The 21,330-nt window shown below is 31.9% G+C and overlaps 1 protein-coding gene across 6 annotated transcripts in view; it reads right to left on the bottom strand.

The window, feature by feature from the left end:
• The window catches only part of LOC145266503 (uncharacterized), a 100,479-nt gene that overhangs the window by 13,917 nt on the left and 65,232 nt on the right, over window positions 1-21,330 (bottom strand). For 2 of the 6 annotated variants that reach the window (XM_080122232.1, XM_080122231.1), the window contains exons 3-6: window positions 19,957-19,987; window positions 10,442-10,643; window positions 5,569-5,769; window positions 3,717-3,821 (exon numbers count right to left, since the gene is read on the bottom strand). In XM_080122232.1, coding sequence (XP_079978358.1) covers window positions 3,717-3,821; window positions 5,569-5,724 — 261 coding nt within the window. In that variant the 5' untranslated portion in view covers window positions 5,725-5,769; window positions 10,442-10,643; window positions 19,957-19,987. Of the gene's footprint in view, window positions 1-3,716; window positions 3,822-5,568; window positions 5,770-6,482; window positions 6,714-10,441; window positions 10,644-12,137; window positions 12,239-19,956; window positions 19,988-21,330 lie in introns of those variants that run through there. The other 4 variants (XM_080122235.1, XM_080122233.1, XM_080122234.1 and 1 more) reach the window with 4 other exon arrangements.

Genomic DNA, 21,330 nt, shown 5'->3' with positions numbered 1-21,330 from the left:
GATGATATAACCGACTTTGGTGGTATAATGATTATCTGTTCTCTCTTGATATTGCTATGGGATCTGTAGCAATCCTGAGGGGTTTACAGCCTCATCAATATTCACACCTAATCGCTTTCCATCATATATTAGGGAGTAGTATTATTTGTGGGAGAGAGGGGGATGTGTTGTGTTAGGGAGTTTTTGGAATGGGCAATAATATGGTGGGGCTTGGCATGACTGGCCGAATCGGGCCTCTCTGACCGCCCGTCTAGTCGAAGTAAGAGCCAAAGTAATGTGTTCCGGTGCCTAAACTTCTATGTATCCTGGTCTAGGTTCGCTCAATCATCAGGATCACGCCCTAAGACATTACGGGTAGCAAACCACGGCTAACTGGTTGCCCCATTGAGGGATTTTTACCCTCTGCAGGGGGGGAACAGTCGGTTTGTTCTCATGCCCTACCGACAGGGCAAAAAAAAAAAAAATTTAATAGAATATATTTGTTTTCTTTTTCTTTGTTGTTTCTTTTCCTTTTTAAAATCTGTTTCTATTTAACCCATAATTGAGACCCTAACAGGTATTACCACTCCGGGTCAGGGTGGACCTGAGAGCAATGGCAATTAAGAGGTGGCTCCACACTCCCCAAAGCCTGTAAGCCGGACCTCACCAGATATAGTTTAAGGTCATATCCAGGACCGGGAGTAGGGTAGGAAAAAAATAAAATAAAAAGGGGAGGGAGAGGGGTTGTTTTTGTTTTTGCAGAACATAATTAAGTTTTACAAAAAAGATCAGAAAACAAAAAAAACGTCAATGTAGGTACATTTCGTCTCAAGCCACAGGGCAGCCTGATCTGGTAGCACCAGAGCATATGTGGTTTATGTCTGTCAAGTGCAAAATGCAGACAGAACGATCGCCGGTCGAGTTGAAATTGTATTTCTATAGAGCAGTAGAAATTACAACTCAGTCCAAGCTCTAACATGCAAGACCTTGTTAGGATAAGGTAAATAGAATTGATTATGACCTTTCAATTGTATTAAATCCTCTTTAAATATTTTCACTTCATAGACTTTGCTGTCAGCTGTGGCCAAAGCAATAGACAGATGTGCAGTTATTCAGTATCAGCCGGCCGATGTCCGTGTCTTTGGATAGTTCTTTCGGTAAAAGAATCTTAGCATAACATTCACTAGGTTTTTGAAGGTAAACTGGTCCTTCAACAATGTCCTTCACAAACTTGGATCCACTCAAACTACCTAAAAGAGGAAAATATCAGAAAAGAATGAGGAAAGCAGGTTCAAAGAGGATAACACATTGAGGAGAGAGAAACAAAGTCATTTAAAAAATTCAATAAAATGAAGAGAAACCTTTATGGTATATGTACTTATCACAGAACGAAAGTGATAGTTAAAATAAAAAAAATAAAATAAAAAAAGAAATATTGATTTTTGGACCAAGCAAATCCAATTTTGATTTTTAGCAATATTTCATATTACAAGGCTGATTAAAACAAGCAAAAAACCTAGGCAGTTGAATTGCATTGTCTGCCTTGATTTTTAAAACATGTTGAATCCATTTGAGCCACTCATGAAAGTCAGATTTTTTAAAGATCTGATTAAAAGTTGAGTTTAAAAAAATAAAAAATTTTTTTAAAAGTAGTCAAGTAATATTTGGATTACTACATTTTCAACCCATGACGGGTACATAAATCAAAATTGTTCCAGTCAGATTTGTTTCTAGCTTGCTACACACCTCCAATTATCATAAAATAAAATTACCTCGCCATCTTTTGCTGACGTGCAAACTCTTCCAAGTAAAGTAATTTGTGCATCTTCTGCACATAATTGTGCCTATTTAACTTGGTTGAAGTCACCTCATGGGTCAGAATATTTTCGATACTTGTTGGTGGTTTGTATTTTTTCATTAAATCTGATTCTTCTTCCAGAAGGATAACTTCACGGTTTTCTGGTGTCCACACTAAAAATTGTGTCTTCTCATATGTTGTCAATAGTTGCTGTATTTCATGATGCTTTCCCAATTCAACCTTAAGATCTTGAAAAAGTAATGGCTTGTCTCCAAAATCAAAAAGGACTCGTTGTCTAAATGACCCGTGCATGTTGGCATTGAAACTTGCTTCTCAATGATTGATCTTCCTTTCTGTTTGCAGAGATGGCCATCCAAAATCTGGTATTTACTTTTGTTGAAGTCAGTCAGCGTGAAATGCAATCGATCCTTGTCATGGAGAAGGGAAACTTTTTGCAATTCCTTTGTTGGTGAGAAGAATGTTAGTGATAGAATTTTAATATATCAAAACAAGTTGTTTCCCTTGAAAAGTAAAACTCGAAACACAAAAATATTTCAAGCTTCAATAAATCAACAGAAAGGTGAAAATTTTCAAAGTAAAAGCGATTTTAAATATGGAATCATAAAAAGCATTTCTTCATTTGCAGATCCTGATTTTGTAATTCATATTAAACTGGATTCAATTATCATCCACAACAATTTTGTGTTACATTTTAGCAGACTTAACCATGTATTTGAAAATTAAATTGAAATATTTTAGGAAATCACATTTTCTGAGACTTTCAAAGAAACCCGCGATTTAGTTTTTTTTTTTTTTTTTTTAATTTTTCTGGTCATATTAACCCTGATGGGTCAGCCCTCACAGAGAGGGAAAGTATACATCCAATGTTATTGACCTGACCGCTCCTATTATGAAAGCTTTATTTAAAAACCAAAAAAAAAATAAAAAATGTTCTTAATATTAAAATACGATTTTAAAAATTTGCACCAAGTAGGTGTCGGGATTTCAACAGATTCAGACTTTACAAATGTCGATAAGATTAGATGGATCATTTCTCTTATAGAGGGGCTGACATTTCAGGGTTCATACTACCATAAAATGAAGAGAAAGGAAACTAAAGTCTTTGAGGAAAAAAAAAAGGTGAATTATACCAAAAGTATAAAAGATTTTAATTTAAAATATTTCATAACCTTTTGTTTATCAAATATTTTCAAAGATGTGACAACTATGCATTTACTTTAACATTTTTCATTAAAAATGGATATTTTACAAAATGTTCATTACTATATTTTAATAATTTTTTATTTTATTTGAATTCTTCAGACTACAATTCCAATCTTCAGCATTATTTTCACCAGGTTTCGGTTGATGTAACCTCCAACCTTTTTCAGGTGTATCTTGTTGAACTCTAGAATCTGCAAGGAATTTTGAACTACAAACCCCTTATTTAACCAAGGATGGTAACATGCTCTCATTCCGTCCGCCATAATTGGGTAGAAATTCTAAGTAATTCACAATTGCATTATGGGTGTCACCCACATTGAGGATTGGATCTACAAACCCCAGAAAGGGTTCCATTCGAAATTCCATGCAGATCTTAGAGTTCAAAAATATTCAGTTTGACAAAATCCAAGAACCTGAAGAAGGCTGAAGGTTACATCGACTGAAACAATATAGAACTCAAGATGAGAACAGTAGTTCAAAAGAATCCAAACAATCCTTGTCCGAAAAATTTACCACCATAAATTGTATCCATTGCAATGTAGAATGAATGCCAAAAAATGAGAATAGATGCACTTGAAAATTTCAGGAAATTTATTTACAACTGAAGTGTGGCAAATAAAAACGAAAATCTTCAAACTTAAGCATGACAGATTGAAAGCACCAAAAATTCAAAATTATTTGTATTACAATTAAATAAAGTCACAAAGCTCCTTACCTGACTGGACACCATGATTTCCCATCCGTAGGAGAATTTTGATTCTACTGCTAGTATAGACATGTCACCAATCACCTCAACTTGGACATCTGGAATATTTCTCATCTAATAAAAAAATATTTAAATAACAGATAAAAATTTGTTTTCCCATCTAATGCAGGCAATAAAATCCATAACAATAGAACTGAAAAAATTGTTTATGAAAAGAAAAAAAACTCCGTTTTTTTTTTTTTTTAACATTAGGATTGAATCTGCAAAGCCTTATATATGATTATAATACTTAAATATTTTTATACCTACAGACTAGTGTTTCATGCTTATGCAATCATTTAGACAAGACATGAAACCACTTGATGTAAAAAGCTAAAAAGAATAAAAATTGATTGTCACAAAGATCTCTAACTGTGTATCATTTTATTATAAGGAAAGTAGAAAGTGGATCTTTGGTTTAATTTGGCAACTTTGTAACTTTTGCTGATCTGATTTTGTCCTTTAGTCCTCACATTCCACGAGTGGTGTTTCTTGTCAGAACAGGGAAAAATTGCTGTTTTCTGGGTTAGCATCTAACATTTATCACTGGCTAGTTTTTGACTTGGAAGTAGTACTTTTTAGCTCCTTACATAAAATGGCTTCATGCCTTGTCTGAAGAGATTTCCATAAAAATATAAAATTAAAAAATGATCTCATACATAATTTGAAGTTTATCAAGATCTGGAAAATTATGCTAATTGAAGTTCTTAACTGGTCTAAAGTAGTTGATTATATTGTTTTTGTCAATTATTCCATTTAATCTGTATGTAGCTAATGATAAAAAAGAGGCTGTAATCAATATGAACTTCCCAACCTTGAAGCCATCCAACGCATACTAGCATGTGAAATGGTCTTTAAAGCAAACATGAGGAAACCTCAAGATGTTAAAATTTCCCTAAACAGTTTTGCACCATTTTTATGTCCTCTTTATGATGATTAAAATCAACATACAATGTTACTAAACCTTATGTTGAGAATCCTTATTCCATTTTGATCAAAATGCATCATTATTTCGATTCTAGAAAATGTCTAAAATATGAGGCTTAAGAGGTCTAAAGAAATTGAAATTTCAGGAATCTTGCTTATTTAGTGTCTAACGCTACACATTAAATTTAATGCAAATCTAAAAGATGAATTTTTAAAATGGAAGGTTGTGTCTATGTTAGGGAAGGAGACAGGAAGTCATTGTTGATGAAAACAAAAGTCATTAACTCCCCCTAACCCCCTTCATGAATCATTTGACGTCTTGGCAATTTAAGTGAAAATGAACCTTTTCTAGATGAAAGAAAAATATGGTAATCCATTTAAAAAAAAGAAAAAAAAGAAAGAAAGAACTCTCATCCTGGTAGACCTACTCTTGCTGGGTGTCCACCCTACTGATAAAATGAATTCTTCCTCTTACTATACCGACGGGGAGAACATGTCCCTTGGCATTAGCATACAAGTCATGTACACCTGCCAATCGGACTGACATACAACCACACTATTTGTGGTATTTGCTTTTCTGCTCAATATATTTTGTTTTCACCACAATAGAGTTGTGTCCTCGACCCTTACGGGACCACAACACCTTCCTAACACTATTTCTTGTAGCATCCAGAAAATTCATTACAATTATCATAAAATAATTTTTCTTTAAACATCGCAAAAGAAAAGGTTCATTCTTTCTGATGTGATAATCTTTATTATAGATAGAGGTATGCTTGCCAGCATTAGTCATTGAGGATAGTTCCTACTCTCTCTTCCCCCGCCTTCCTTTAGTTCTTTCCAGTTTCAACCTTGTAAAATGTACAACGAAAAAGTTATTTTAAAAGTTTCTTACCACATTGAAAGGTATCAGAGACTCCTGATAGGAGTTCTGCAGTTTGACAAGATAAGCCATATGTGGCATTTTGCCCATATTTAGCTTTAACAAATGCAGTTTACACCGTTTCCTCCATTCCTTGAATTCTTCATGCCCATGAGCATTTGGACACATTGCTAATGTCTGGGGTGTCTGAATATACACGTTCTTTTGTCATGTCTAAAAAAAATAAAATAAAAAAAAATAAAAATAAAATGGAAACAAACAAATGTTAAATTTGTAGCAATAATCATTAACTAATCATATGCCCAAATATGTGGAACAGCCAGAAGTGAACGAGTTATATAGGTAAGAGTTATCTGCCCCTTATATAGGGAGTACCGGTGAGTTGTCTGCCCTTATGACTATACAAGAACAGATGGAGGCAGTCATTTTGCTTGGAAGTGGAACTCAGCAATTCAACCTTTCACGATGACTTCCACACTTTAAAGTTATGAGAGTTCAGACATTGAAAGATCTAGAAGAATAAAGCGGGCTTTTTTTTTTTTAATTAGAATTCAAAGAAAGTTTTGTGTCTCTGGCTGTGTTAGTCTGAGTGACAAATTGTCCATGGTTGACTTGTATTGTTAAGACGTGTTATATTAAACAAAGAATAACTCAACCTCTAACAAGCTAACTAAAAAAAAAAAAAAAAAAAAAAAAAAAAAACACGCACAAAAGGAACATTTAACAAGAAATATTAAACAAAAACAACCGCATTAATAGACTAAACCTCAAGACATCTTAAAATAAAATTTACTGTGAGTAAAATTATAATACCATTTATAATCCAATCTCCACTAAAAAATTGCCCCAAATTTAAAACTTACGCTTCACATAGTTCAATTTGGATTTCTTTTTCCAAATATATAAGGTGTTTTTTTACAGATTTCTAAAAAAGGTGGTTGCCGACAATTCCATTGTTGCTCCTCATCGTTCGTCACGCCTATAGTGGTGATGGTTTGTAGTGCAGTGTTCATTATATTGTATTTTGCTCGCGTACCGAACACCACAATAGGCGCATGTATAGGAGGACTCCGACATTTTTTCAGCAGCAAGGAGGGGGGAGGACAATTCTTGTTCATTGGATGCTTGACATGAATGTATTTTCTCCAGGTTTTTGACTGAAATAAAGCATAACATGATCAAGTTATACATCTTATATACTAGCAAGCTTTCACAATAATAAAACCAATAGACTCCAGTTACTCGGGTCTCGGTTTCGTATATCTGTACTGATGAGCTGTAAATTGTATGTGAATATTAATTTAAAATAAACATTTTATAACTTTGTAAACATGAAACAAAACATCATTAATTCATAAATATTAATGTGATCATACTGAAAAAAAAAAGTAATTAGATCGTAATTTATGAAAATCAAGCTGGACCCTCTAAAGAAGGAACATTTTAACAAATTTGTCCACGGAATAAAACGATCACTGAATAAAGAAATAACGAGTAATAATTATTAATATTAACTTTTTCAAAACCAACATGTAAATTAGTTAACTTGTGATTCGCATATCCAAAAGAAGTCTAAAGTCCATAGTGCAAAGTTGAATTAATTTTAAATAGTCATTTTAACTTTAATGTTTGTGCAAGAAATCAGCTCAACTTTTATATTTATTCATTTAGTGTCCTACAACAAAAGGGGTGTATTTGTTTGTAGTAGCTTCATAATATTGGTTACTGTATTCAAGTCGCCTTAATGAACAAGTATTCATTGTAGGAACTGGTATATCCTTAGTGTAAGGCTTTCACGTTACCTTTCAATACTTCTACTCAGCTTAACCAGTCAGACTTATTTTTCAAAGCAGGAATTCTATATTGTTGCATCATTTAGATAGTTTTTCTTGACCAGCATTTCCTGGAGTTGACTTAATTCTGTTACATTAATACATGAGGAACAGAAAATAAAGCTAGAAATGTGAAATTCTACAAAGTATTTTGTTAAAATGACTTTCTTTTTTTAAGAAACTTAAATGCGTTCTAGTTAAGATGATGTGTTAACACAATAATTGAATTGACAACACTCCCTTTCACTAACAGCAGTAACTACAGATGACTACTGAAGCAGAGACAGTTTGCGGTTTACAAATTTTAATCTTTAGCCCTGGGTTCGACTTTTAATAAAGAAACAATCTTATCAAGGCTACCACTGACATCAACACCTGTGTACAGTACACATACATGAAGTCTTTTCTCTTCAAACAGGACTTCCTAACCATTTTTGTCTTCGTCCATAATCATGGAATTATTTTTTTATCAACAGTTTTTTCTCATTTCTCTTTTTCATAAATTTTAACAAAGATAATAAAGTTGCTTTAAATGTTGGAATGAGACCATCTTTCAATTCTATAGATATGCGAGATTTTTGAAGCAATTTTTTGCTGCATGCTCCGTTGCATTTCTGGATGTTGCTTGACCATGCATTTGATCAAACACCTTGCACAAAGATTGCAGTTTTTGTTTAGAATATTATTGATATTAAAAAGATAAGAAAAATCTATATGTATGTACCTGTGATAAAATGAAAATATATTCCAAAATACAAATCAGGTAGTTTTATTTTTATAAAGAAAAACCTCTCTAGGTAATTAATGTAAATTCGTAAGCATTACAACAAATTAGTATGAATTATTGTTGAGTTATCTCCTTTTGTTTCTTGACATTTTTTCAAAGTGGCAAGCAAGTAAGTCATGTCTCAAATACTCAATTTGATTTTCTTATTTAAAAAAACATTTTTGATCAATTTATGTGATTTTTTGGAATATGTTTTCGTTCAGTCAGGAGGAGTATGTACATCAGACTTTTGTTTTAAATATAGAAGGAATTTTGGACAAGCAAAATCTCTGTAAAACTGGTGTTCACCCGGATTAATTATATTAATACAACATATTTATAGACTTCCTCAGATTTTTAGTGTAAGTTTTTTTTTGTTGAACAAATATAATTCGTCCTTCTAATCAAAAAGTGCTATATGTATGGGATAAGAGACAAAAACTAAAGCGTTCCTTTAGTTTACAAATTCTTAGCCCTCACCTAAAAATTGAACATACAATATGATTCATGGGATTCGTATAATATGAGAATTTAACATTTTTCATTTTTATTACAAATTTTTTTTTGCAATACAATCATTCAATTATCAGCCTTGGGTCACATCTGCACTGGCAAACTAAAATTGCCTCAAAACATATACTTACTCTTATTAATGAGCATCCATTTCCACACATTGTACTCCTCTTGAGAATGTGCAGAAATACAATTGTTTTCAGATTTGCATTCGTGATCAATTTGAAATTTTTGGGGGTTCATAGATGGTAAACTACAAACCCGTTTTAACCCTGGGATCGTTATATATATCTTGGAGTAACTCTTCCTCCAGTAATTGCATTCTTTGTCCGGTATGTTTGGATACTTTACGAAACATCTTTCGCATAACGGCAAAAGTTCATACGGACATCTCCCTTTTTTCCCCACAAAGCAACGCGAGTAAAATTTCATTTCCTCAAACTTTTCTTCTGTGATGTTTGCCACAGTCAACAGAATCCACACTTCTCTTTCGACAGTGCTGTGTGCCAGAGAACACGTTCGCTTACAATTTTTATCGAAGCATTTTCTATAAAGACACAGCCTATGGACTTTATTAATTATTGTTTTCTCTGCAGCATAAAAAAAGAGTCTTGTGGGAACTCCAGCAGTGGGCCTCTGAACCTTCACAGACGACTCCACTTTTATGTTGGTGTACGATCAGCCGTGAAGATTATAAGCAAGCACCACAGATTAATGAAAAGGACGTCCCATATTTTGGTGAAATTAAGTAAACGATATTTCTCAAGAGGCAACCTTGAAATCTTGAAGCCATCCAACGCATACTAGCATGTGAAATGGTCTTTAAAGGAAACATGAGGAAACCTCAAGATGTTAAAATTTCCCTAAACAGTTTTGCACCATTTTTATGTCCTCTTTATGATGATTAAAATCAACGTACAATGTTACTAAACCTTATGTTGAGAATCCTTATTCCATTTTGATCAAAATGCATCATATTATTTCGATTCTAGAAAATGTCTCAAATATGAGGCTTAAGAGGTCTAAAGAAATTGAAATTTCAGGAATCTTGCTTATTTAGTGTCTAACGCTACGCATTAAATTTAATGCAAATCTAAAACATGAATTTTTAAAATGGAAGGTTGTGTCTATGTTAGGGAAGGAGACAGGAAGTCATTGTTGATGAAAACAAAAGTCATTAACTCCCCCAAACCCCCTTCATGAATCATTTGACGTCTTGGCAATTTAAGTGAAAATTAACCTTTTCTAGATGGAAAAGAAATATGGAAATCCATTAAAAAGGAAAGAACTCATCCTGGTAGACCTACTCTTGCTGGGTGTCCACCCTACTGATAAAATGAATTCTTCCTCTTACTATACCGACGGGGAGAACATGTCCCTTGGCATTAGCATACAAGTCATGTACACCTGCCAATCGGACTGACATACAACCACACTATTTGTGGTATTTGCTTTTCTGCTCAATATATTTTGTTTTCACCACAATAGAGTTGTGTCCTCGACCCTTACGGGACCACAACACCTTCCTAACACTATTTCTTGTAGCATCCAGAAAATTCATTACAATTATCATAAAATAATTTTTCTTTAAACATCGCAAAAGAAAACGTTCATTCTTTCTGATGTGATAATCTTTATTATAGATAGAGGTATGCTTGCCAGCATTAGTCATTGAGGATAGTTCCTACTCCCTCTTCCCCCGCCTTCCTTTAGTTCTTTCCAGTTTCAACCTTGTAAAATGTACAGCGAAAAAGTTATTTTAAAAGTTTCTTACCACATTGAAAGGTATCAGAGACTCCTGGTAGTTTTCTGCAGTTTGACAAGATAAGCCATATGTGGTATTTTGCCCATATTTAGCTTTAACAAATGCAGTTTATACCGTTTCCTCCATTCCTTGAATTCTTCATGCCCATGAGCATTTGGGCACATATTGCTAATGTCTGGGGTGTCTGAATATACACGTTCTTTTGTCATGTCTGTAAAAAAAAAAATAAATAAATAAATAAAAATAAAACGGAAACAAATAAACAAATGTTAAATTTGTAGCAATAATCATTAACTAATCATATGCCCAAATATGTGGAACAGCCAGAAGTGAACGAGTTATATAGGTAAGAGTTATCTGCCCCTTATATAGGGAGTACCGGTGAGTTGTCTGCCCTTATGACTATACAAGAACAGATGGAGGCAGTCATTTTGCTTGGAAGTGGAACTCAGCAATTCAACCTTTCACAATGACTTCCACACTTTAAAGTTATGAGAGTTCAGACATATTGAAAGATCTAGAATAAAGCAAGCTTTTTTTTTTTTAAATTAGAATTCAAAGAAAGTTTTGTGTCTCTGGCTGTGTTAGTCTGAGTGACTAATTGTCCATGGTTGACTTGTATTGTTTTGCCAAGATGTGTCATATTAAACAAAGAATAACTCAACCTCTAACAAGCTAATTTATAAAATATAAAAAACTAACAAAAAACGAGTGAACATCTAACAAAGGATATTAAACAAAAACAATCACATTAATAGGCTAAACCTCAAGACATCTTAAAATAAAATTTATTGAGTAAAACTACACCATTTATAATCCAATTTCCACTAAACAAAATTGCACAAAATTTACAACTTACGCTTAACGTAACTCAACCATTCCACTTTCCAAGGTGTTTTTTGTATTTTTACAGATCGGGTGGTTCTCTATAATTCCACTGCTGCTCCTTATCTTCGGTGACATGTCTATGATAATTTGTCCGACAGTGGTCATAATAGTCTGCTTTGTCAGAGTACAAAATGCCACAATAAACAATATTTGGGCTGACATTTCAGCAATAAGGAGAGGGGGGGGGCAACTCTTATTGGATGCTTGACATTCAAGAATCTTCAGGTTTTTGAAATAAAACATAACATGATCAAGTTATACATCTTATATGCTAGCAACCCAGTAATAGTCAAGTGATACCAGTCACTCCAGTCTCGGTTTCATATATCAGATTCAACTGCATTGTATATGAATACCATTTTCTAAACAATATTTTAAAACATTTCATAACTTTGTAAACATGAAACATTAATTCATAGATAAATATTTTAATTTGTACAGAAAATTAGGTCGTAATTTTTAAAAATTTAAAAAAAAAAAAGGAACATTTTAAATTTCTCCACACAAAAAGTCAGTTAAGCAGTAACAAATTACTAAAATAACCTTTTAAAACCAACATGTAAATTTGTTAACTTCTGATTCATACCCAAAAGAAGTCTAAAGTCGATAGTGCAAAGTTGAATTAATTGTAAATAGTTTTTTTTACTTTAATGTTTGTACAAGAAATGGGCTCAACTTTCATATTTATTCATTTAGTCTCATACAAAAGGGATATATTTGTTTGAAGTAGCTTCATAGTCTTGGCTACTGTATTTAAGTCGCCTTAATGAACGAATGTTCATGGTAGGAACTGGTATATCGTTACTGTAAGGCTTACCTCTTAACACCTTTTAGGCAACTTAACCAGCCAGACATTTTTGTAAGGAGGAGCTCTTAATTATTGCATCATTTCAATAGATTTTCCTGACCAGCATTTCCTGGAGTTGAAATAATTCTGTTACATTAATACATGAAGAACAGAAAATAAAGCTAGAAATGTTAAATTCTACCAAGTATTCCATTAAAACGACTCCTTCAATTCTACAGACATGTGGGCATTTTTGAGGCAATTTTTGCTATATGCTGGATGTTACTTGACCATGTGTTTGGTTAAACACCTTGCACGAAGATTGCAATTTTTGTTCAAAAATGCCTGATATTAAGACAACAAAAAAATGTAGGCAGTGGGTAAATAGCCGTTGTAAAATACTCATATGGTGGTCAACCATAAGAGCATGTTCAAGTAGCTTTATTTGTAAGAAAATTGCGATAAAATAATATATTGGTATTTATTATGTAATCTGGCTATTATTAAACATACAAATTTTGCAATTTTCAGGTTCCACTAGAAGAATTGCCATTTAAAGCAATTTTTAAATTGATGGAACAACAAAAAGCCTAACAACATTTACTGGGGAAACTTTGTATCAATAATTATCAAGATTTGCCTCAAGTAGATTCTAAAAATGTAGTGCCCCTCTCGATCATTATCTGACAGCAGAAGAAACATAATTTAAGTGTGAAGACCAGAGGCTACTTTTTGAGTATGCTGTTGGTATTTCTTGAAGTTAAAAGATATGCAGCTTAGAAAATTGGGCCCTTGAATCAAGCAAGATGGCTAACATTAACCACAAGGTTAATGCGTTTATGGACCAGAGGTGTATCCTCAAACACTGATTAAACATTCTGGACAAATTTATCCAAGTGTATGCAGTTAGTTGGTTTGAGATCAAAACCAACAATTTTTTTATAACCAACAACAGTATATTTCAATGATTCAGAGAACAAAAGATAACTGGAATCAAAATTACTGTTTTAAACAGTTCAAAATAGTGCTTTTGCACTACTTCCAGAAAATATACTGATAAACTAGATGGATGTGAGAAGGCATTCAAACGATTTTGTCCATTAGGTAAATAAAAATTTATCCATTAAATTTCACTAGTTTTCTCAATTTACCCAAACAAGTCAGTTTTATTTATATTACATCACAAAAATATATAATTGTTTTCAAATTATTTTGTGTTTTTTCCAGAAATAGTGGACACCTCAAAAAATAAGACTGAAAAAGATTACTGCTATCAATTTTGCAGCCACACACTCGTCAAATTTGATTTCTCAAAAAGTTGTATATGGGCAGGAAGCAAGACAGACATTACAAAGTCATTGTGCCAGCAAATTAGACCATTTTCCTCGAAGAAAAAAAAAAAAAAAAATTATACAGAACACTTTAGTTCTATAAGTTTATATTATTGAGTTTAATTAAAATGAATTTTTTTTATAAAAATAGTGAAATTTCAAAGTCAATGTTGTGTAAAATGCTATGAAAATGATTTCTCAGCATTTTTCTACACAATTTTTAAAATGAAATGCTCAGTTTTCTGTTCAAGATAGGAATCTAATTTTTGGTATCTGTTATCACATCAAATCCCAACTATCATCACCAGTGCAATGTTGATTTTCTGACAACAGTTGCAAATCAACCTGCCCTAATGTGCAACCGGATGTCGTAAACTGGATGTTGGGTTACAACACCCATTACAAGGTGATTTGATTTTTATAATTATACTAGCGGGGGGGGGGGGGTACCCGGCGTTGCCCGGGTGTTTTTAGGTGTGTGTATGGGGGGGGATAAGTAATAACTCTGAAATGATCTTAAAAAAAAAAAAAAAAAAAAAAAAAAATCGGAAAAACCGAATACAAAAAAAACAAAAAAACAGCGAAAATAAAACGCTGTGTGTATAGGGGGGGGGTGGAAGTAAACTAAAGAAAAATAAAGAAACGTTGCCCACGTGTCTAAAGATGTAAAAGAAAGAAAATAGTTTTGGTCGTGAGGCTAGATTGAACCTGGAACGCAGAGGTGAAACTAACTCCAACCACTTAACTGTGTAGGCCAAGAGTAAGCGGAATTGATTATAGTGTTAAAATAAGGGTTATAAAGCGAGTGAAAGAGGTTTGATTGACAGATAGCCACTAAATGAGGTCATCGCGGGAGCGTTACGAGAGATAACGTAGCAGTATATCGTTTCCTGTCTAGACATCTCTATCTGTGTCTTCCTTACTCTAAAGACTGGAAAATGGCGTCTGCCTGCAAAACTTTCGTAAAAACTTTCGCAGTTAATATTTTTTGTAAGCATATACATTTTTTTTTTTTTTACTTCACATTTTTGGCTTGTTATTTTTCGTTTAACTATCGTATCTAACTATTTTGAATATGCTAATAACTTTGGTAACATTGCCATAGCATAGAAGTTCATAGCTTAGCTTGTGTAAGGGTTAATTTTTTTTTTTTTTTTACCGATAACATGTTTTTTTATATTCAGACTCATTAGAGTTGGCTGACATCAAGATCACGTGACATGACTCAGCGGGTTTTAAATACAAGTTGACCCAAAATAAACGGCCCCGTGTATACTTTATGTAGAAGAGTTGGCACCCGTATTTTTGGGGGTAGTTATAAATCTATTTAAAATATGTAATGTTAACATTAAAATGTCACTTTTTTTGGGATCCCCCCTGCAGAAAATCTATCAGTTGACGCACTTCTAATGGTCCTTTTGGGCTAATTTTTCAATATTTTTTGTCCGGAGGGTGGGGCTTTAATATGATACCAAGTTTGTGAATTTTTGTTCCGTCGGTCAAAAGTTTTTAGCAGACACAAACATACATTTTCGCTTATATATATATATATATATATATAATTTAAAGGAGATTAGAATAATAGTCTAAAGAGCTAAGTGTATTTTAATGTAATAGTGAAATTACTAGTTTAATTAAAATACAGGAAATGCTCGTTGTAATTTAGATATATAATAAGCTCGATAGTTAAATGTCCTAGAGCTAATTCAATATTAAGTAATGTGATTTATAATTTAAAAATTTAAAAAATTTTTAAAATTTATAAATCAAAATTTAATTAAATTAAAAATCAGTTTCATAAGAAGGAACAACAACAAAGTCAATTATCTGTACGATCGTTTCGGAAATCCGTGCTTTTTATTTGTGGTATACATGAAGTCACGTAGAACAATTAGTTTTTTTGGTAAGCACGGTCTCCTCATCAGCAAATTTAGGAGGATTTCTATTGAATTGAAAAGACACCAAAAATAAACCTAGCATTAAAAGTGAGGCAGATGAATCTGAAAAATTGAAGTAAAAGGTTTGGATTTAAAATTTATAAGAAAATTAATAAGAAAATTGGTATAGGTTAGAGATAGAAATGAGTAGAAAAAAAATATATTTTTTGAATTTACATAATAAATTTGATTTAAAAATATATAGATATATAATTACCTTTTGTTTTTTTTTTTTGAAATCAGGAACTGTATTTAAAGTAGTCATTTAGATGTTTGCTATAGCTTTTTATTTTATTGAATGATGAATTTTAAAAGGGCGACGCTCATGCAGTAAATTGTTTCCGTTAGCGTATTTTGATTTAAAGACGCTACAGTTAATATCTATAGAGAGAGAGTATTTATGTTGCAAGTTTTTAAGGGGAGATAATTGTCATGGCTTTATTTATTATTTGATTTACGAGTCTAAGGGCGGTAATTGGTTTAACTTTATTAAAAAAAAAAAAAAAAAATCTATTTTTACTAATGAGTAATTTTTAATGATTTAAGGTGGTTTATATTTATTAAATTTAAACCAACGTTTATGATTACATGATAGAAGCTCGTGTCTTGAATTTACTAGTTTGGTTGTGCTTTTTATATCTTCATATTTTAAAATTTTTAGGGTTTCTTTTGTACATAATGTACAAAATTTATCTCCTGGTTTATATGATTTGCAAGTCTCAATTATTTGCCATTTTAAGTTGAAAGAAATATTGCTATTTTTTAGTTGCCAAATATAGTTGGATAGAGTAGTTTGGTTTGATAGAGAGTTATTTTTAAAAGAATGTTTGTGCGTTGAAATTCTATGTTTTATTGGGCCAGATGTGGAACCAATATATATTACCTCTTGATTATTATGATTATTTTCCGTTAGGTCTATTGCTGGATTATAATGTGGTGGGTTGGTTAATAATTGATCGGTAGATTGATTTAAGTTGGTGTTATTATTTAATCTGGTAGTTGAGTTATGGCTGTTGGTAGGTTCTTGTATATTTGGAGTTTTTGATACTGTGCAGCTATAGATAACATTTTTAATTTTACATGAGCCTTGTAGGGGACATTTATTTTTTCTTCTACAGTTACAGTCCGATGTATTTTGTATAGTTGCATTTTGTAGTTTATTAATTTTATTATTATTAGAGCTAATTATTTTCTGATGAAGGTTAGGCATAGTAGAGTAAAAGACTTTAATTGTGTTCTTATTGAAAATCTTATTATATCTATGGGGGGGGGGGCTTTAAAGTTCTTATCTAATATTTTAAAAAATTCTCTAGCTATGTTTGTTTCTAGGTTTTTGGAATACGGGGGGTTGAACCATAGGATCTCCTTGTGTCTATTCTTACGTTTGCGGGTTTTAGTTTGTTGTTTATTTATATTATTATCTAATATTTGTAGTTTGGTTTTATCTTTTTTTGTCTCCTGGTTATTTTTCTTAACTCGTATACGGGAAGACATTGCCATATATGTTATTACGCTCTTAATAGGTTTATTTTTAATGCAGTTTATGTTTCTATCATTTTCATTTATGAATTTAATTTGTGAATTATATCCAGAGTTTTTAAGGGCTTCATTATAGTATTTTTCATTTTTGGTAAATATTGATTTAGTAGAAGACAGTCTAGAAATTCTTAGAGCGATATTGGGAACTATTGATTTTAATATTGATTTAGGGTGGTTTGATTGATTGTGGACATATAGAAGTGATTGGTTAGGTTTATGGTATGGTTCAAAGGTAGAATTTTCAAGATTTAAGGTTATGTCTAAGAAATTAACAATTTTTTTATTAGGGTCGATTTTTATACTAAGTCCATAATTTTTAAATAATTTATGTAGAGCTTTAATTGCATTTTCATAATTTTTATTAGTAGAATTCGTTATGAAAAGTGCATCATCTCTTCATAAATGAAAATGATAGAAACATAAACTGCATAAAAATAAACCTATTAAGAGCGTAATAACATATATGGCAATGTCTTCCCGTATACGAGTTAAGAAAAATAACCAGGAGACAAAAAAAGATAAAACCAAACTACAAATATTAGATAATAATATAAATAAACAACAAACTAAAACCCGCAAACGTAAGAATAGACACAAGGAGATCCTATGGTTCAACCCCCCGTATTCCAAAAACCTAGAAACAAACATAGCTAGAGAATTTTTTAAAATATTAGATAAGAACTTTAAAGCCCCCCCCATAGATATAATAAGATTTTCAATAAGAACACAATTAAGGTTTTTTACTCTACTATGCCTAACCTTCATCAGAAAATAATTAGCTCTAATAATAATAAAATTAATAAACTACAAAATGCAACTATACAAAATACATCGGACTGTAACTGTAGAAGAAAAAATAAATGTCCCCTACAAGGCTCATGTAAAATTAAAAATGTTATCTATAGCTGCACAGTATCAAAAACTCCAAATATACAAGAACCTACCAACAGCCATAACTCAACTACCAGATTAAATAATAACACCAACTTAAATCAATCTACCGATCAATTATTAACCAACCCACCACATTATAATCCAGCAATAGACCTAACGGAAAATAATCATAATAATCAAGAGGTAATATATATTGGTTCCACATCTGGCCCAATAAAACATAGAATTTCAACGCACAAACATTCTTTTAAAAAAAAAACTCTCTATCAAACCAAACTACTCTATCCAACTATATTTGGCAACTAAAAAATAGCAATATTTCTTTCAACTTAAAATGGCAAATAATTGAGACTTGCAAATCATATAAACCAGGAGATAAATTTTGTACATTATGTACAAAAGAAACCCTAAAAATTTTAAAATATGAAGATATAAAAAGCACAACCAAACTAGTAAATTCAAGACACGAGCTTCTATCATGTAATCATAAACGTTGGTTTAAATTTAATAAATATAAACCACCTTAAATCATTAAAAATTACTCATTAGTAAAAATAGATTTTTTTTTTTTTTTTTTTTTTAATAAAGTTAAACCAATTACCGCCCTTAGACTCGTAAATCAAATAATAAATAAAGCCATGACAATTATCTCCCCTTAAAAACTTGCAACATAAATACTCTCTCTCTATAGATATTAACTGTAGCGTCTTTAAATCAAAATACGCTAACGGAAACAATTTACTGCATGAGCGTCGCCCTTTTAAAATTCATCATTCAATAAAATAAAAAGCTATAGCAAACATCTAAATGACTACTTTAAATACAGTTCCTGATTTCAAAAAAAAAAAACCAAAAGGTAATTATATATCTATATATTTTTAAATCAAATTTATTATGTAAATTCAAAAAATATTTTTTTTTTTTCTACTCATTTCTATCTAACCTATACCAATTTTCTTATTAATTTTCTTATAAATTTTAAATCCAAACCTTTTACTTCAATTTTTCAGATTCATCTGCCTTACTTTTAATGCTAGGTTTATTTTTGGTGTCTTTTCAATTCAATAGAAATCCTCCTAAATTTGCTGATGAGGAGACCGTGCTTACCAAAAAAACTATGTATAATTGTTCTACGTGACTTCATGTATACCACAAATAAAAAGCACGGATTTCCGAAACGATCGTACAGATAATTGACTTTGTTGTTGTTCCTTCTTATGAAACTGATTTTTAATTTAATTAAATTTTGATTTTTAAATTTAAAAATTTTTTTAAATTTTTAAATTATAAATCACATTACTTAATATATATATATATATATATATATATATATATAAATTCCTAGGTATTGCAACATAAATCTAGTATGAATTGTTGAGTTACCTCCCTTTGTTCCTTGACTTTTTTTCCATGTGGCAAGCAAGAAAGTCGCTTCCCAGATTCGTATAAAATTTGATTTTCTTATTTAAAAAATAAACATACTTGATCAAGTTACATGATTTTTGGAATTATTTTTGTTCAGTCATGGGTATGTATATTATACAAGTTTTTTATTTTTTAATATAGAGGAAATTCTGGACAAGAAACAAGATCTCTCAGGTATTCACCCGGATTAATTATATTAATACAACATTTAATTAAAAATATATACCCCCTCGAAAACAACTCGGGGGGGGGGGGATGAGTCATTTTAGGAAGAATATAAAATCAGTCCATTACAACCAAGGACCTAAGTAGCATTTATTTAAGCAGACATCAAACCCGATTCTGTCCAGCTAATTTTCACGTTTTCTCATTGTACCATGTTATTGACACTAGAACACTTCATTGGGCAACATCGAGTTAGTACAATTGGTTTATTAAAAAAAAATTTTTTTAAGTGAGAGAAAGAGATACAACTGCACTTTCACCATTTCATAAGATAGCAGAAAGATTTTAAATTAATAAACTTCTGTTCAATTTTTACAGACAATACAAAAAATTAAGTTAATAAATATTCCTGGGCAACACCAATAGGTAATAAAAACAGACATGAAAAATATGTAAATAACTTGGAATATGGCATTGGCTATGTTGGGTTAAAATTCAGTTGGATTCTTTTCATTAAAATACTGGGAAAACAATGAACATTCCAGAAAATATATTTACCGTTTGATTGCTCTGACGTTTCAGTGGACACCTACAAAGAGTGAAAAAAGGTGTTGTATTTATGAATAAGTCACCACTTATCAAGGTTGAAAGCCACTCATGGATAAAAGCTAATAAGATGGCTAAACGAGTTAAATCATGAACATAAGTTTGACAATAATAAATTAAAATTTGATGGCTTATGAGGACATGTTATAGCAAGTATCTTTGGACCTGGATTTGAACATGTTAGCTAGAAGGAAAGCAATCCTGCAACAAAGTGCTCAATAGATGAAAATCTTGGAAAGAAAATCCAATTTGATGTTAGTAAAAGGGAAAATTCTTTGCAGTTGTGGATGAAAAAAAGTTCTTGCTGCGAAGGTTTCACAAGGAGCAACCAGAAATTGAAGCTCAGTCAAGAATTTTCCATGAAAATAAAAAGAGTAGAGAAAAACTAGCAACGTCTCTTCTGTGACAATGCAGTTTGTACAGGGAGCTTGGAATATATTGGACACTTTTTAGTAACGTCATATCTTGGTCAATAATTGATGTATTCTCAAAGTTAAAACTGCATTTCCTAGAGGATCTTTTGCCAAATATCAACCACTTAAAGCATCATCCCAAGTCTCTACCATTCTCTTCAGGTGAGATTTGAACCTGGAGCACATACCAAGTAGTATCTCTAACAGACGCAATGCCAATCAACTCATCCATAGTGTTACAGGGTTTTGATTGAAATTGGAATAAAGATTCTAAACACAAGGTTTAGTAGCATTTTATGCTGATTTAAATTTTTGTAAGGGAGGATAAAAATACAAAACTGAGGCAAGTATTCAAATATATATATATATATATATATACACATACATGTATATTAACAATTGTTTTTTTCCAAATAAATATTAATTTTTATATCTTTTTTTACATGGAGTTCACCACTTATCAAGGCCCAAGGGTCACTCGGAGATAAGAGTTATTGTGTGTACAGTAATCAAAGGGATAGTGTAGTAATAGTATTGGAGAATTGATAAAGTGTTATTACTTAAGGTGGAGGTTAATCAGGAATTTGTGTTGGACTTGAAGACATCCAGGTTGAAGTCAGGAGGGAAACAGGCAAGTGGAAGAGTTCCACAGGCGTACAGTTCTAAGAAAGCTTTGTTCATGGAATCTACGTTTTGATTTAGGCACAGATAAGGAGTGGGAAAAATTATTGACGGTGGTTTCAGCTAGTCGGGTGTTTTTTGAAAAAGATTGGCGAGGTGGGTACCAGAGAATGGAGCTCAGACAAGCATTTGTCATGGAAATAACGATAGAACAAAGATAGGCTCACTACGTCTCTGTGGGAAAGAGGTTGCAGGGAAGAGAAAAGGGCATCCCCCACTAAGCCACAAAGTC

This window comes from Euprymna scolopes, chromosome 41, assembly GCF_053919585.1.
Source record: "Euprymna scolopes isolate OS-2025 chromosome 41, ASM5391958v1, whole genome shotgun sequence".
NCBI lineage: Eukaryota > Metazoa > Mollusca > Cephalopoda > Sepiida > Sepiolidae > Euprymna > Euprymna scolopes.
Note: the sequence above shows the minus strand (reverse complement) of the source record. Positions and strands in the feature narration are given on the sequence as shown.